This window comes from Tribolium madens, unplaced genomic scaffold, assembly GCF_015345945.1.
Source record: "Tribolium madens isolate multiple individuals breed KSU strain unplaced genomic scaffold, Tmad_KSU_1.1 Scaffold_2;HRSCAF=44;Tcas5.2_LGX, whole genome shotgun sequence".
Taxonomy (NCBI): Eukaryota; Metazoa; Arthropoda; class Insecta; order Coleoptera; family Tenebrionidae; genus Tribolium; species Tribolium madens.
Window position 1 is genome coordinate 2,724,142 of NW_025400995.1, and position 16,756 is coordinate 2,740,897.

A 16,756-nucleotide genomic window follows, 5' to 3' on the forward strand; every position below is an offset into this window, starting at 1 on the left:
ATAATAATAATAATAATAATAATAATAATAATAATAATAATAATAATAGTAATAATAATAAAAATTAAGTTAACACCGGGCCAAGCACGGAACTAGGCCCTCATATTTGGGTGGGCCACGATAGATCCAAAGTTTTTTATTGATTTTTTTAGCAATAAAAAATCGCAAACCTGGCTTAAGATAAAGTAATTTACAGTGCTTACATATAAGAAAGCAATTTGTAGGTTTTATTATAGTTTTCAGTATTATTCATATTTTTTTAAAACTTTGCAGTGTCAGTGCTACCCGCATGTCGGTTAACATTGACTTTGGCTAAATTTTGTTAAAAGTGAATGTCTGCTAGGTGTAGTGCATCATTGACACGAAAAATAATGTTATACACAATTTTTGTTTTTTAATTCTTTTAATTTTTATATAATATTTGAAAAGAACCTTACAATATTAAAAACTAAATCATATTAAGTACTTAATATTAAGGCTTTCTGCTGAATTAATAGAAAATTAGAAAAATTGGCCGGGTATTTTAAAGATACGTCAATGTTACCCGCCTTTACCTTGCTTGTTCACAACCTAGAAAATTTAGATATTTACATCCACAGTGACATCTACAAGAACCGTAAGAACTTTATTCGATCAATAGATGAAGGCTGCAGCTCTTCGTGTTGTAGTTGTACGCCAGTAACAGTAGATGACAGCACAAAGCTTTATTTGGGATTTAATTTTTAAAGAGTTTTATAATTTTGGGTACTCACTAAGCGTATATTTTTCTATTTTTTGCTACTGTGCATTTAATTTGTTCCAATTTTTAAAGCTCCTTTTTTAAACAAGTTTATCACAAAAATAAATTTCTCATTGATACATATTTTACATAAATAATCCACAAGTAGGTACCTAATGCTATTATTCCTCTATCATAAATCATAAAAATCTGTTATTTTTGCAAGAGAGCAAAATTGCGGAATAAAGATTTTTGTCTATTCTGGGGTTTAAAAGTGTCAAAAAAATATACGACTGGATTAGGTTTTATCATCTTGTATTAAATTCATACTTTTATTATCATTGAAAATCGGATTGACGGAGAGATATAAAAGAAAAGAACTGTATAAACAATGTAGTGCAAAAATTACATCATGAAAGTGTCATTGTGTCTGCTTGTTGCCCTGTTTGTGGGGACTTTTGGGTCTGATTCTGACCCCGAAGTTCGCGCAACGCCAAATGATGTTACTTATTATTTTTACACCAAACACAATGTAGATGCAGGCCACAGTTTCCAAAGTCTTGGTTCAAGTCTTCCTCATTTCGAAGCGAAAAAGAGAACTTTTATTTTGATCCACGGCTGGATGGATGGCTACAACGCCGATGTCAACAAGTTTGTCAAATCTGCTCTTTTGGAAATCCACGATGTGAATATTTTTGTCGTGGACTGGAGCCCTATTGCCAAAAATCTTTACTCAACAGCTCGAAAGTCTGTTACAAATATTGGGCAATTTGTCGGTAATTTCGTCAATGATTTGATCGACACTTATGGTATTAGTAGTTCCGAAATTGTTTTAATTGGGCATAGTCTTGGTGCCCACATTGCCGGAAATGCTGGAAGTGTGATTAAAAGTCCAGTGGGGCAAATTATTGGGTTGGATCCAGCAGGTCCTGGATTTTCCTTAAATGAGACGGGAGATCGTCTTGATTCCAGTGATGGGCAATACGTCCAAGTTATTCACACCCATGGGCGTCTTCTGGGATTTAGTTTTTCCAGCGGACATGTTGATTATTACCCTAATGGTGGAAATGTTCAAGCTGGATGCGGGCTTGATCTTGCTGGTGTTTGTTCGCATGCTAGATCTTTCCAATATCTTGCTGAAGCGATAACAGGGGGAAAATTTTTAGCCACGAAATGCGATAACTATTCAGACTATCAAAACGGTAAATGTGCAAACAACCAAAAGGCATTTATGGGATCTCTTGTAGTCGATCAAAGGTAATGAATTGAAAGTTTCATCAAATAGACAATATTTTTGTTGTAGCGTTGTTGGAGATTATTTCTTGGATACAAACAAAGCAAAGCCATTCGCCCAAGGGTAGAAGACTTGACTGGTACCTTTCATACTGTAGTTTATAGACCCAAAAATAAAAAAAACTTGTTTCCAAAACGCGTAAACTTATTTTAGACTTGGCAAAAATGTAGACACATTTTTCTTGTTTATATTTGAATACAAATAATGTAAACTTGCAACAAAAATTATATGATGACATTAAGTCATTTTATCGAGCGAGAGAGAGAGAAAGAGAGAACCTCTTAAAATAAAGTTAAACAAAAGAAATTTGATACAGTAATTAAGCGTTTTGTATTTCATTCAACAATTTACTTTTCACTTCCTCTAACGTAATACTACCTTCTATTTTTAAAACTTTATTTCTTGATTTAAAGCCCTAGAAACAAACTGATGAAAGCAATTTTTTAAATTGTAATGTTACTACCTTGTTTAACGTAACATCACTTTTTCTCAACCCTAATACAGATGCAATGTACTTTACTAATTCAGTGTTTGCCTCACCCTCACTTGGGGGTGCATTAATTTGGACTCCAACGCCGTCAGAATTAATACCTTCAAAAATGAAAAATATATAATGAATAAAAACGAAGTGCAATAGTGCAAATCTTACTAGTTATGGCATTTTGTTTCGCCCCTGGTTTGGCTAGTATTGAAATAAGTATATTTTTTGATTTATCTGACGTAATGGGGCCTTCTTCTTGCTAAAATTCCTAATTTTAGGTCTTTAATTAAGAAATAAAGGATATAGGTACTTTTGTTATTACTTCTGTCTCTTTCTGAGTATTTTTGCTTTTGGCTTTTTTTGACATTTCTTTAACAAAATTTCGTCTAAGTGATAAACTTTTATTGAAAAATCGACAAATCATAACACTTTTCAGGTGTATGACAACGGTAAAGTGAGGTTAAGAGAAGTAGAAGGTTAGGTTAATGTCAGTGATAAGTGACGGTTCTTTTTGGAGGTTACAAGTTTATTTACAACAAAGTTTTATTTTATAGTAGATGAGAAAAAATGCCAAAAAAATTTGCCACAGAAAATACAAAAGCTGTTGCAGCCCGCGAGCGTAAAAAAGCAGCAAAAGATGCCGAAGTGGCGAAAAAACAACAACAATTAGAAGAAGCCTATTGGAAAGATGATGACAAATTAATAAAAAAGAAGCAACAGAGAAAGGTATTATGATAATCTACATTTTTTCAGTTCTCATGGAGCTAATTTAGGAAGAACAAGACCGGAAACGAGAACAACAATTAGCCAAAAAACAGGAAGCTAAGCAGCTCCTGGAACAGGAAATGAGTTCTATCAAAAAAACTGGGAAGCCTGCACCACCACCAAAGGTGACACGATCCCAAATCTCGGATACTTTAGCGAAAAAAGAAACGGAAAAGAAGGAAAAAATTGTTACACATCTGGATGAACCGTTAGAGGAAAATATCAACAGGCTGAAGATTGAAGGAGATGAGGCTAGGACTGTAGACGAGGCTATTGGTATATTGAGGTAACAAAAAATCTTCTCTACCATGTTTTATATGATACTTTTTCACTACTAGCACATTTATTATTTAGTACATATTTATTATTTCAACATTAAAAAGGCCCATTTGTTGTTTTGTTAGTTATGACAAAGACAGAAGATTAGAGGTGGGAGGTTTAACTTTTTTTTATTTGTTTTTGCATTAATTTCATTTCAAAATACTTCGCTAGTACTTGTGATGATAATAATTTTATATACACTAGGAGAGTAAAACTAAATAATGGTACTTTTTACTAGTAGTGAAAAAAGTTTAGTTTACTATTCTGATCTACATTTTTCTAACAAAGTTTGACATCTAATTTCAAAATAATTATTTTGAAGCTCGAAACCTGAAGATATCGATAAACACCCTGAACGTCGGATGAAGTCTTTATATACCGCGTATGAAACCAGACGCCTAGAAGAATTGAAGGCTGAAAATTCCACGCTTCGTTTGTCTCAATTGAAGCAAATGATATTCAAAGAATGGCAAAAATCGCCAGAGAATCCACTAAATAAACAATAATGTAGCAACAAAGTGATTACTATCGTGAAAAAGCCGAAATAATTTCTTACGCACTAACCTACTTATAATTGACGCTTACTTTATTGTTTTACCGGTTTTATTAGACAAATTGTTATTAAGTCACTGTATTTTGTTGGTACCGTTAATAGATAATTTATGACTCAAATATTTCATTTCATTGCATAACCTTATAAATTATGTTGTATTTCGTGTGGGTAAGGCTGGAGGAGGGACGTCAGGTATGTCTGGATTTCGTTTCAAATTCGCAATTTCGTGCTTAGGATCGTTGTTATTTTGGTAAATTTCTTCAGGTAATGTTTTTGGCTTGGCATCAGGCTGCGTCTCGGCAACCGGCGTGTAGTAACCTTGGTTATTCAAAACATGAGGTGCGTAAGCATATGGTATAAACCGTTCCACCGGTAATGGTTGTAGCGCTCTTTGAAATTCTTCATTTTCTGGTTTACCTACTTTCTGAGGTGTTGCAACCTTAAAATAACCTACTCGTAGTTATCCTTTTTCAAAGTCAACTTACTTACGAAGTTTGGCTCAAATGTTGCTATCGGCGATTGATAAAAATATGGTGGTAGTGCTATTCCGAGGGATGTTGTTCTTAATACCGGCTCGTAGACAGGTAGAGCATGACTAGGGGATAAATTTTTCTTTGTGCTTATCAAAACGTTGTATATCTTTGGAGTTCTCGGATCAGCACTTACCAGAAATAACAGTGCTGACAGTGAAAACAATCTGTACATAGTATCTGCAAAAAGACATTGAAATTAAAGGTCACTGCCTTCATCCTATCAAGCAGATCTCCGAATTTTTTTCTCAGTAAACCTGTTTGAGTAATGATGCAGTGAAACAAATTTCTAGTTACGGTTGACTTAATTCTCTTAGGTCTTCAGTAATGTGTTTTTGACACGGCTGAAAGCCTCATAAATGTCACCGCCAATTCAATGATTTTTGCAGGAACTGATGAGTAATAACGCTAAATTTTTGCCAAATTTTCAAACCTCATATCCTAATTATAAATGTAAATCGGAGATTATAATTGATCCAGTTTTTTAGACTACGTGTTAATTACACTAATGATTAATTGTTGATTTTCACTGGTCACTGAATGAAGTCCATTGATTTATGAAAGTCTCGCCGGTGAATAGAATAAATATATTAGTATTGCTTGAAAATTAAATGAAACACTAGCACATGTTATTGTTTACCTTGTATAAATTGTTTCACGTCACAACTGCAAATAATTGCCTTGATAGAACAGAGAGGTCTTATATAGTTCTTGAGGTTGTTCTTTGTGCCGCTCGACTATTCGTGTTCACTTGTGAAGTACATTTTTCAGATAAATCCCTTCACTGCGAGCCTTGCATACAACCAAGGTATTTGCAATTAATTTATTGTTGTTGTGATCATTTCGAGTAAATAATTTTCCCACGGATGAAAAATTTTTTTTCGATGGATCTGATGAAATATTCTTCAACTTGAAGGAGTGTCGGAAATCATCCGAGCCAGGTGTACATTGTTTCAGTACTCGCCCAGCCTCTTACCAATTTAAGTACGAACTTGAAGATAAGGTGACAAGAAAAACTAGTTTAATTAGTAGGAATTTATTTCGAATTTCGAAAAAATTATACAGCATTTTCGGTTTTGTTTTTCAATTCGTAACCGAAAATTTGTACAAAGAAATGAAATCCTTTCCCATATTCGGTTTCCACATTGAATTCGATGTAATTATGTCCAACTCCGCCTCCCGCGTACGATGGGTACCCTCCCTCTCCATTGGGCACTTCGTCGTAGATATTGGCGCAAGTGATATAAACGTCACCTTCCACATTGATCTAAAAAACGACACGTGCTCTTAATCCGATGTATCATGACTTATTAACATTAAATAAGGTCACCCAAAACACAATTAGTTCCTATCGCACCCACAAATCGAATCGGAAATCGTAACCTTGTCACTATTTCCAAACCCGACTAAAAATCAACCTACTCTTATTCTGGCACCAACGTGACTTTTTCCGTCATTATACAGTATGATATTCTCCTGGTGGAGGACATTATCGGTGGGTTTACACCGTCCAATGAGCAGATTGTGCGGCTTTTTTAATACTTGGTGAACGACTGGAAATATTTTAATAAAAAAGACAATTTAAGGGTTGTTTTATTACTCACTCGAACCCCGAGCAACTTTTTGAGTTTTTATTGTCGTGTAAGCTGATGGTGCAGAAACAGGATCCACTGCTGGTGCACACTTGATAAAAGAAATAAACGCCAAAAAAACGGTCACTCGGATATACATTCTCAGAGGATCTTATTAGGATTGGATTTGGTGAAGAATCTTAATCGGGTGGAAGAAAGGGTTATCGAGTGACCTCAAGATATGCGGCTTTTGTTTCGATATACAAAAATTGTGTCAAACATTTTTGTTTTCAACTAAATATTATAAGTATTAATTTTCATTCATTTATACATAGTTATAAGGTAAAAAAACGAAAAAATAGGAAATAATAAGAACGAAAAAATTAAACCAATAAACATAATAAACGATGAAACGAAAAATAACGATTCTGTGAAAAATAATGGCTATAGTAATAAAGTGGTGAGTAAATAGTAATGACCTGCCAAGTAAATGCTAAGTAGGAATCCTTAATATTAAATAAGATTTGCTAATTGTAAAAAAGTAGAACCAATATTTATTTTTTAAGGCATTTTCTGGGTCAATCCAGCAAAAAACCTTTATTATAACCGATTTTTTATCTACTTCTTCTTCTTCTTTTTCTTCTTAATTTCTCCACTGGGAGTGTCCTATACCCTCCAGGGGTATGTCCGGCCAATTTTTACCTACTTAAATTACTAAACAATTGTAATCATTGTATTGCTCTGTTTTTTAATTTATTAATAAGCATCTATTATTTAAATCTACTTCTATTGAACATTTACTGTTCTAAAAAAATATGACGTTTAAGTCCAGTATCCTGCATTTAATTTGCCTATTTTTTTTATTTTGTTTTGTAACCGCTTTTTGTAATAATAATAAACCGTTATTATTTTCATTTAGCGCTTAGTATTTTGACTTAGTGTTTAGTATTTTTATTAGCGTTTAGTATTTTTATTCAGCGTTTATTACTTTTACTTAGCAAATGTACTTAGTATTTAGTTTAATAATTTAGGGTTTAAATTTTTCCCGAAAATAATTTGAAACAGGATGGGTTGATACGTGGCGCCGCCATCTACGATGAAATAAACTTAAAAGATCAAGTAACCTGCGCGTGAAACCGTTATTTCAGCAACGGCGGCTAGATGGTGCTATTTATTGTTATAAAACCTTTAAAAATTTTTCAAAATTACAGTTTTAAATTTCCATTTCCATCAATTGTCTTCACTTCTGTCATTTTTTAAATTATTTTAACAATAAAGTTTCCAGCTTAATTGATTTATTTTGTAGATAAATAGAGTATTGTTGGTTTTTCCAACAATTCTAAAAATATTCTACCAAAATTTTAGTAATTTCAATAATCGTAAATCCATTGCTTTCATATTAATTCATGTATTAAGTCATGTATCGAATCGCGAAAAGGAGATAAATTTGATGCAGAGAACTATCGTCCTGTTAGTTTAACTAGTATAGTTGTTAAAATAATGGAATCCATCGTTTATGGTGAAATGGTTAGAACAGCGGTTTAATATCTGGGAAATCAACCTCTACTAATCTTTTATGCAGTTTTAACGACTGGACTAAGGACCTGGATGCGGGAAACTGTGTGGATGTTGTCTATCTCGACTTTTCAAAGGCATTTGATAGGGTACCAAAGAAACGTCTGTTGTATAAATTGCAACATTATGGTATAAATCGTCAACTTTTTTTTATGGATAAACGCCCTTTTGTCTGATCGGACCTTTAAAGTTAAGGTTGGCAACACGCTTAGTGGTTCTTTCCAGGTTTTGAGTGGTGTTCCTCAAGGTTCCGTGGTAGGGCCTCTACTATTTGGTCTGTGCACGCTGCCAATGTTATCAGAAAGACAAAAAAATGTTTACCTCATTGGTAGAATGTTTTCTGGTTCAAGACCTGTTGTAGTTGCCAAACTTTATAAAACGTATGTGAGGCCTATTCTGGACTACGCAAACAGTGCATGGACTCCCATGATCCAAAGAGATATAGATTCCTTGGAAGCTGTGCAACGTCGCGCTACGAGAATTCCCTTTGGTCGTCTTATGAGAGAAGGCTTCAAATTATGAAGTTACCCACGTTATTGGCAAGACGTAGGTGATTTGATAACAGCCTTCTCTTCTATAAAAAATGTCTATTCGCCAATAAGACACCTCTTCCCTTCGCATCCCGACAGACGTACCAGAGGGCACTCTTTTAAGCTATCCAAGGATAATTTCCGTACAAGCGCAAGGCAATTTTTCATAACTAATAGAGTCTTTGATATTTGGGATGCTTTACCAGCAGAAGTTGTTTTGTGTGGCAATATCACTCAGTTTAAAGTCAAATACGATTCCCTTGATAGCAATAAGTAATTGAAATAGGGAATGCAAAAGTTTCACATATCGGCACCTTATCATTGTTAGCGCGGGCATAACAGGCTACGGTCTCTGTCCGATCGCAACATGCTAATAATAATAATGATAATTACTTTAATTCCTACTTAATTCCTACTTAATTCCGTAATTACAACTTAGTTTTTGTAATTCTCTAATTTTCCTGATGTGATTCCAAATTAATTCCGATAGTTCTAAGAAATTTAACGTGATTTTCAAAAAAAAATCCCCGGTGATTCCAAGAAATTCCAGTAATTCACAAATAATTCCAAACAATTTTTTATTAGATTTTAAAAATTTGTACAACTAATCCCAGAGTTAACGGCCCCTCGCTTTTTGTGTTTGCAAGCGGAAATCGTAATTCTACCCAGTGGATATTTAGTTTATTTTTTGGAAAATTCTCGGTTATTATTTCGCCGCTCCATTGGGACAGTGGCGTTGGTAATAAATGGGTTCCATTTTCTAGCGCGAGCTTTTGTTAGTCTTTTTTAACGTCGTGCTTTGTTTTGAATATAATAGTTTAATAAAATTTTAAGGTTTAATGAGGTAATTTGAGTGGTGACTAAAATAAGTAGGGATTTGAGTTTCGAAATATTATCCTTGGCTACAATAAAAGACGTCATGTACCTTGAATGCAGATTATTTGAGAGAAGTGGCGTATTTTGCGTCAATAAACGGACGGTACGCAAGGCATTCATTTGGATTACCGCTAATAAAAACAAATGTTTAAGTATTAGATTAAAGGTTTAAATAAAGACTTCTTTTTTGTAATGGGCGGGGGTATTAATGAAGACGTATTGGAAAATTTATTGCCAAGCCAACTAAAAATATATATTATAATTAAAATGAGAGATTTTTATTAAGCGTTTACATTTGCGCCGGCGGATTGTTCCTTTTTTATTAATTTAAAGATAATTTTGCATTCGACCGTTTCACTTTATATTAATAGCCTCACTAACACAGCTCAAGCGTCAAATAATTGGATTGCTTAAACAAAAACACGTTTCATCACCAATTGACGCTAAAACGCGCGGTAAAGCCTAACATTTTTATTTCATTTTAATAAAGTTTTTTCAAAACATAATCACGCCAAAACGTTATATATCTGCAATTTCACTTCAAATCAAAATTTTTCCTTCAAAATAAAACAGAAATGGCTTTATTTAACTTTTCACATACTCATGGGACATTTACCTCTACATTAATCCTAAAGCGACACTAAAACTTCACAGTATATTTTATAAAATATTCATCAAAAATAAAAATTTTGTCGAAAGTTTGGATAGTGTATCATGAAAACGGTTAATTATTCGGCAATTGTAACTGACTGGTATGTAGTGTTGTAGTTGGCGATTGATTAAAATAGTTTAGTTTGTTCGACAATCTGTTGGTTGTTTAAGTGATGTTATAGGGAAGCAAAGTAGTAAAGTCTGTTTTCTGTGAAATATTTTTATTTTGCTTTTGAGCTTTATAATGCAAGCTGGCATGCACATAGCTGTGCGTTGGGCATTAAACGACAAGAGAAAACGTACAACAAATATGTAAATGCAAATTCTATTAGCTATTTAGAAGCAAAGAACCGTCTTTTATTTGGACGTGCATTTGCACGAGCAGGTTTTTTATGGTACAAAGCTCAGAACTTGGACAAATGTAACATAAAAATCTTTAATTTAGTAAATTGATAATCAGATCGAAATTCGGTCTGCCGCATTTCTGCGTTAATAAATATTAACATTAACACCAATCATTCTTTATCCGCGTTGTGCTTGTTGGAAACTGACGTTCGTGATATACAGTCTTCTTGTATTAGAAGTTCGCTTTATTATTTATGTTTAGCTGTGATGTATGATTCTATATTTCTCAGAGAATATAAGTTAACATCTGTAGATCACCTGACGCGTTGCAAAAGCGATCCATGATATTGAATTCGGATAGCGTGAATAATACATACAATAATTGGATTTCAGAGGGGGTGGTGGCTAAGCTATATCAGAAATAATCTGAGCATACACGTACTCTCGTTCCGATTACATGATTCGTCACGTACACGGAATTAAAAATCGCCCCAAAAATATTAAATTTGCTTTAGCCGACAAGAATAGAATCGCTACAATATTCCATTCGATGAAAAAAAAACGCTTTTTTAACTCGCTAATGAAGGCCTGATAGATCGCCTTATTCTATTAACACCATCAATCAATAGGCGAGAATTTTTTTCCGATTTAAATTAACCGGACGACTTGAAAAATTCGCTTGGTATTGATTGGCCACTCTCAATTATGCAAACCAATTAGTGATCTCTTTTGTTTTGAAACTAGTTTGATCTAGTTTCAGAATTTATGGACCTATCAACCGAACAAAAAGTCAGAATCAAACTTTTTACAATTTTATGCAAATAACTTTGATTTTTATCGATGACACGTTATCTCTCTTGCATGTTTCACTGACTACGGCGCGTAAAGTTCAGTTAGCACAGATGAAGAGTTTACAACATGGTTTGACCGTATATTACCTAGCAGGATAAGGTTTACGAGTTAAACTATGAGGAATATTATGATGTGTTCGCCAATGACAAACGACACTTTTAAAATACACAACTCGACTTTAATTACACCACGAAAATTACCTCACATTATTATTTTTATTAAATTTTATAGCTTTATCGCTAATTGAAAACTCCACATTCAAACACTAACGATTTACACAAAACAATTTTCGTTTTAATATTCCATCACATGAAACACGCGAACATTTTCATTACAAAAATTACACCTTTTTAACAGCCCAACATTAAAAAATCATTTTATGCCAACAAGAAACTTAAACAGCTTAATCCAACATTTTTCAAGTACTGAAATATTTTTTCTAACTAAATTTTCTTTTATCTGTAAAAGTTGTTGTTATTGGTATTTTCATGTAATTCACCGGTTTAAATGGCGGAAATAAAACCAAAAATTACACTAAAACAGCAAACACACATGAAAATTACAACAATATATGAGGGCTAAATACATAAATTTTTTCCTATCTTTGTTCTCATCTTTCAGCGAACAAGAGGAAGCTACCATTAATTAAGTATATTAAAAAATGTCACAATCGGAGCTGAAAATTTCTCCCGTTTTATTTAACCGACTACATCCTTCTATTCGCTTTTACCCTCACAAGACCAATTAAACCTCAATCAAATAACTGACATCAAAAAATAATTGGCAGTTTAAAAAATTATATATTTCAACGATATTAACGCCTCCAACTTCAGAAAAGATGAGGTTTTTACAAGTAATTAAGTAGTATATGAGCCCTCTGAGTACATTTCCCTTTTTTTAAGAAAAACAACCTGATTTTCAAGGTAACTCAAAAAAGTGCAAAATTTATAAGGTCCCCTTCAGCACACATCATTTTTTTATCAGATGTACCCCGTTTTTCAAGGTGCTTTTGTTAAAAGTTAAAATTCGCCTTTTTGCCCTGTTTGTCTATTGGACCACTTCAGCACACTTATGAATATGATATCGGCCAAACAAATTCGAAAAGGTCCTCATGAGCGAAGCGAATTCACAAACCTGTTTTTTAAGATAGAACGGATGCTATACAAACTCGTGTAGATAATGATTTTAAAAGAAAATTGATGTCAAAGCAGTATTTATTCCCTAGAGCCACAACGTGGAATTGTAGTTACATTAACTACAACCTGGCCTCGCATATAACTCCACAATAAAATGCGGTTTATGCTTTGTTTTTTTTTTTTTTTGGTTAAAATGTTCATATCCCTATAAATAACAAATGAAGTTTTGGAATAGCCACAAGTATATATTAACTATCTTCGAATGCAAAAGGCTTCATTGCAGAAGGTTGCTCACCAATTTTTTATAATAATTCTGCTTTCTTCATTTTTGAGTAACCTTTGATATTCTTTTCTTTGGCCATTTTTCTTAATTCTTTTATCGATGTATTGTAAGTCGACTTTTTTTTTGAGGTGGATTCATTTAATAATTCCTCTAATCTTTGCGATCCAATTTCTTCAAATAGTTTTCACATCAATTTTACAGACCCCGTCGAAAAAATCTATCAATATTTAAAATTGATTAAATTTTAATGGGTTGATTTTTAGAATCATTAAATTTGAACTGTTGTACTGAACAGACCCATCTACATGAGTTTGCATGCCTACTACCTTATAGAAACAGGGCAAAATCATCAAAAAACAAAGTGTCCTGAGGGTGACCTTATAAATTTTGCACTTTTTGAGTTACCTTGAAAATCAGGTAGTTTTTTTTAAAAAAAGGGAAATGTACTCAGGGGGCTCATATACTACTTAATTGTCATGTTGGACACACAATAAAACTTTTTTAAAACCCAACATTAGAAGTATTAGGAGTTCTAACAGTGATATTTATCTAAAATTTTGATTATAGCCATAACCTACATAGAAAACCTATTAATGTCTACTAGTGTGGGGGCATTCTTGTCATACGAAAATTCTAATTGCCCTTCAACGTAAAGTTATTCGGAATTAACAATTTAAAGTATAGATAGTGTTGCCGCAAGAGTTTCGCGGATCTACAAATCATGACGCTTCCATCATTGTACATTTTTTGTTGCTTACTTTTTGTAAAAAATAACTTCAAAATTTTCAACTCAAGACCATGAACACTTCACTCGCCACAAAGACTTACTTCACCATGAACCGCTCTTGAGACGCTGTTAACTATTACTGTTTAAAATTCTTCAATACTTTACCTCTTAGTATCAAAATATTAGCTTGTAATTTATTTAAAAACTTTGTCAAAAATTTTTTAGTGAAAATTTTTTACTCTTTTGAAGAATTTTTTAGTTTTGCTTTTTCTCTCTTATAAATTCTCACTTAGAATAAATTTGCTTATATGTTTATTTACTTTGTCTTTGTAGAGTCACTAGACTTATGTCTGACTTGTGTAAATGCCACTGAGGTATTTTAATACTAATAAAGATATTTGATTTGATTTTGATTTTAACCGTTTAAATCCTGCTCAATGAAAATATTTTCAAGATGGCAGAACTACCAGTTACACCGGAAATGGATATCAACTTCGTTATTTTAAATAAAAAGTCATGTTTTCTATTGCGTTTTGAATTACTAAATTTAACCCGTTTTTAAATATTTAGCCTTCCTCTCCAAAAATCGATAAGATAATTATTTTGAAATCTTATTTGGGCATAAAAAAAAGTTAGCTCTTTTCCTTTCGTGTATTTATAATTGGACAAGTAATTAACAAACCTCCAAAATTTAAGGTTACGTTTGAGAAACTTCAAATACCCGTAACAGAATTTTTTGAAATGGGAGATCCCAATTTTTTTTTCACTAAATAAATGAAAATTTAATTCTGCATCGATCTGTATCAACACTCCCTAGTGATGATTGATGATGATTTCCAAGTTATTTTGATTTTTTTTACAATGAAAGAAGTTTATTACTATCCATGGTAGTTTTCACATAGTTTGCCATGAAAATATTTCTCACTGAAAAAACGTCAAGTTTTTTTCACAATTATTGTGTTATTCTTGTTGTAAATACAAATTAATTAATTTAATCTAAATTTAAATAACTTTGATATTCTATTTTTTTCTTATTTCTATGACAGCCAATGCTAAAGTAGCAATGGCTAATGAATTTCTCACAATATCAAAAGAAGTTACTTTAACTTGAAAACTATCAAACATAGGTGTAGAGAATGTTAACACAGATCGAAGCAATATTAAATTCTCCTCCATTTATTGAAGAAAAAATTGGGGTTTTATTTAGAAAAATTGAGTTAAGGGTATTTGAAGTTTTTTAAACCTAATCTTACATTTTGGCGGTTTTATTATTTTTCAATTATGAATACACCAAAGGAAAGATCTAAGCTTTCTTTCTCGTATACTCAAATACAGTTTCAACATAATAAAAAATGGTAGAGTTATCGATTATTGAATAGGAAGATTCAAGTTTCAAAAACGGTTAAACTTAAGTATAGGGAAGGCTAATGAAAACTCTCTCAAAATTATTTGAGTAATCCAAAAACCCAATAAAAACCATAACTTTTTATTTAAATAACAAAGTTGATATCCACTTCCGGTGTAGCAGGAAGTGCCGCCATCTTAAAAATATTTGCATTAAGCTGCACCTACCGATTATGGTTATAAACAAAATTTTAGAAATATTATTGTTAGAACTCCCTATACTTCTAATGTGGGCTTTTGCCGGAACAGCCTATATAAGTCGGTTTGTACTTAAGGTTGAAGGGGAACAGGTTCGTTTGTAATGCGACAGATGGCGCGGAATTTATTTCTCTATTTTCTTAACTATTCACATTACTTAAAGTTTAAAAAAAGTTTTGTGCATAAAATATTTCTTTCTTGAAAAGTCTTCAACGGACACTTTTTTCTTTTTCGACTTTTTTTGAAATGCAACAACACTTTAATGGCGAGTTTTATGTTATGCACGAACGAAGCAAATGTTTAATAAACAAGTGTCTAAAAAGTTTATAAAACATGGTGTATACTATACTTTTTCTACAAGCAAATAAACAAATAAAACATTAATTATTTCAATTCAATGACGTATTTCTCTAACTCTGAATGTCGAACTGAGAAACTTCAAACTACCAACTTGATATTGAGATGACACTTCGAGCGTGTTTAATGAAATGGCAACAATCCGTTTCTAATGAGTAGTCGTATATTTGGCGACAAATTTGAATGCTTTACGTAGCTTTTTACGACTTTACTTTTTTATTACAATTTAATGACCAATAATTGAAATCTACAATAAAGTTTGTAAAATGCGGGTGCGAACAAGGTTCGCTTTCGGCTAGACCTCTTTGCGATTTTTTTTGTGGTAATACCAACTATAGTAAAAGTATTTGTGCGGCGGGGTGCTCTTATGAAGATTGTGTCCAGAAGGCAATATGCATTTTGCGTGATTCATAGCTCTTTCTTCGCGAGAATGGTCGAGAGGGGTTGGTTGAGTTTATGACTTTAGTGAAAGTGGAAACGTCTGAAATAAGTTGGGAGTTTTCAGACTCCTTCGATCTTATTTAGAAGTCGCATTGGAGGAAATGACATATGCGGCTGGTAAAAGTGTACAAGTAGCATAACTGCAAACTATTATCTTTAGTTCGCATGATAGTAGAACAGAGGGCGACGACAAAACGTAAGATGGATAGGTCGTACATGCTGTGACCCGGATGAATGTTTGATGGCCCAGCACTACTGCCACTATATGTGGATTGCCGTCTCGAGCTCAAACATGTCTTATGCAGCGGCTACATGCATAATCCAAAGGCTTCCATCTCGGGATTCTCGCTGCTTTTCTACAGTTTGAGCCACTGGAACATCCGTTTAGAGCGGTACCGACCTGATAATTAGTGCGCTCCGACTCGATCAACCTCTTAAATATACATAAATTCAGAGAATCCGCACCAAGATATTCAACCCAACTCATCTCGACTATATTACTTTCTTTGTATAATACAGACGACCAAACTTAACGTACGTTTACGTCTTTCGTTGCCCACTTTATGATCACATTCAACGGACCGCCTCTTTAAATTTGATTTTATTACAATAGATGCACCCAACTTTATTGCTCATGACTAACATCGAACAAAATGATCATATTTTATAAACACAAGAATTGAGTTTAATCAAAAAAATTCAGCAAAAATTACAGTCTTGCTTTCAAATCTACAACCTGCCTCTCAGAAAAAATTAAAATATACAACCATAACCCGGTGGAATGAGAATATCCTTTTAAGCACTTTTGATTTTTGAATAACTTTTTTATGTTTGTTATTGCTAGAAAGCTCTTTTAATTTTCTATCTAATAAAGAAAATATCATTGTCCTGCGACAAAGACTTATTGGGAAACCATATTTAAAGCGTTTTTACGATTTAAGGTAAATTGACTATTTTTACTATTTTTACTACTGCTCACCTTAAATTTGACCCAATAACGTTTTATGCATTTTTTTGAGTTTTTAAGACCTCTAGAACTGTAAAAAACGTTATATGGATTAATTTTAAAGTTGAAATTTTTTTAAATTTTTATCGAGATTTTGGTCAATCTTGGCACCCGGAACGGTTTGTTGCCAATAATTCCGGAG

At 32.9% G+C, this 16,756-nt stretch overlaps 5 protein-coding genes across 5 annotated transcripts; 2 read left to right on the plus strand and 3 right to left on the minus strand.

Annotated features, from left to right (window-relative positions):
• Window positions 1-1,016: 1,016 nt before the first annotated feature.
• LOC123006497 (UPF0235 protein C15orf40 homolog) lies at window positions 1,017-4,014 on the minus strand. Its single transcript, XM_044401023.1, has 4 exons — window positions 2,804-4,014; window positions 2,662-2,752; window positions 2,476-2,603; window positions 1,017-2,427 (listed from the first exon to the last, which is right to left on the minus strand). The coding sequence occupies exons 1-4, from the start codon at window positions 2,915-2,917 to the stop codon at window positions 2,332-2,334; spliced, it is 429 nt and encodes a 142-aa protein (XP_044256958.1). The 5' UTR covers window positions 2,918-4,014; the 3' UTR covers window positions 1,017-2,331.
• On the plus strand, window positions 1,125-2,147 carry LOC123006494 (phospholipase A1-like). Its single transcript, XM_044401020.1, has 2 exons — window positions 1,125-1,975; window positions 2,022-2,147. The coding sequence occupies exons 1-2, from the start codon at window positions 1,131-1,133 to the stop codon at window positions 2,077-2,079; spliced, it is 903 nt and encodes a 300-aa protein (XP_044256955.1). The 5' UTR covers window positions 1,125-1,130; the 3' UTR covers window positions 2,080-2,147.
• On the plus strand, window positions 2,947-4,251 carry LOC123006495 (coiled-coil domain-containing protein 124). The gene is made up of 3 exons (XM_044401021.1): window positions 2,947-3,219; window positions 3,267-3,544; window positions 3,902-4,251. Exons 1-3 carry the CDS (start codon window positions 3,061-3,063, stop codon window positions 4,083-4,085), a joined length of 621 nt encoding a protein of 206 aa, XP_044256956.1. The 5' UTR covers window positions 2,947-3,060; the 3' UTR covers window positions 4,086-4,251.
• LOC123006496 lies at window positions 4,165-5,439 on the minus strand. The gene is made up of 3 exons (XM_044401022.1): window positions 5,303-5,439; window positions 4,622-4,842; window positions 4,165-4,571 (listed from the first exon to the last, which is right to left on the minus strand). The coding sequence occupies exons 2-3, from the start codon at window positions 4,835-4,837 to the stop codon at window positions 4,281-4,283; spliced, it is 507 nt and encodes a 168-aa protein (XP_044256957.1). The 5' UTR covers window positions 4,838-4,842; window positions 5,303-5,439; the 3' UTR covers window positions 4,165-4,280.
• Window positions 5,440-5,682: 243 nt separating this feature from the next.
• On the minus strand, window positions 5,683-6,447 carry LOC123006579. Its single transcript, XM_044401164.1, has 3 exons — window positions 6,267-6,447; window positions 6,085-6,215; window positions 5,683-5,929 (listed from the first exon to the last, which is right to left on the minus strand). The coding sequence occupies exons 1-3, from the start codon at window positions 6,391-6,393 to the stop codon at window positions 5,720-5,722; spliced, it is 468 nt and encodes a 155-aa protein (XP_044257099.1). The 5' UTR covers window positions 6,394-6,447; the 3' UTR covers window positions 5,683-5,719.
• Window positions 6,448-16,756: the final 10,309 nt, after the last annotated feature.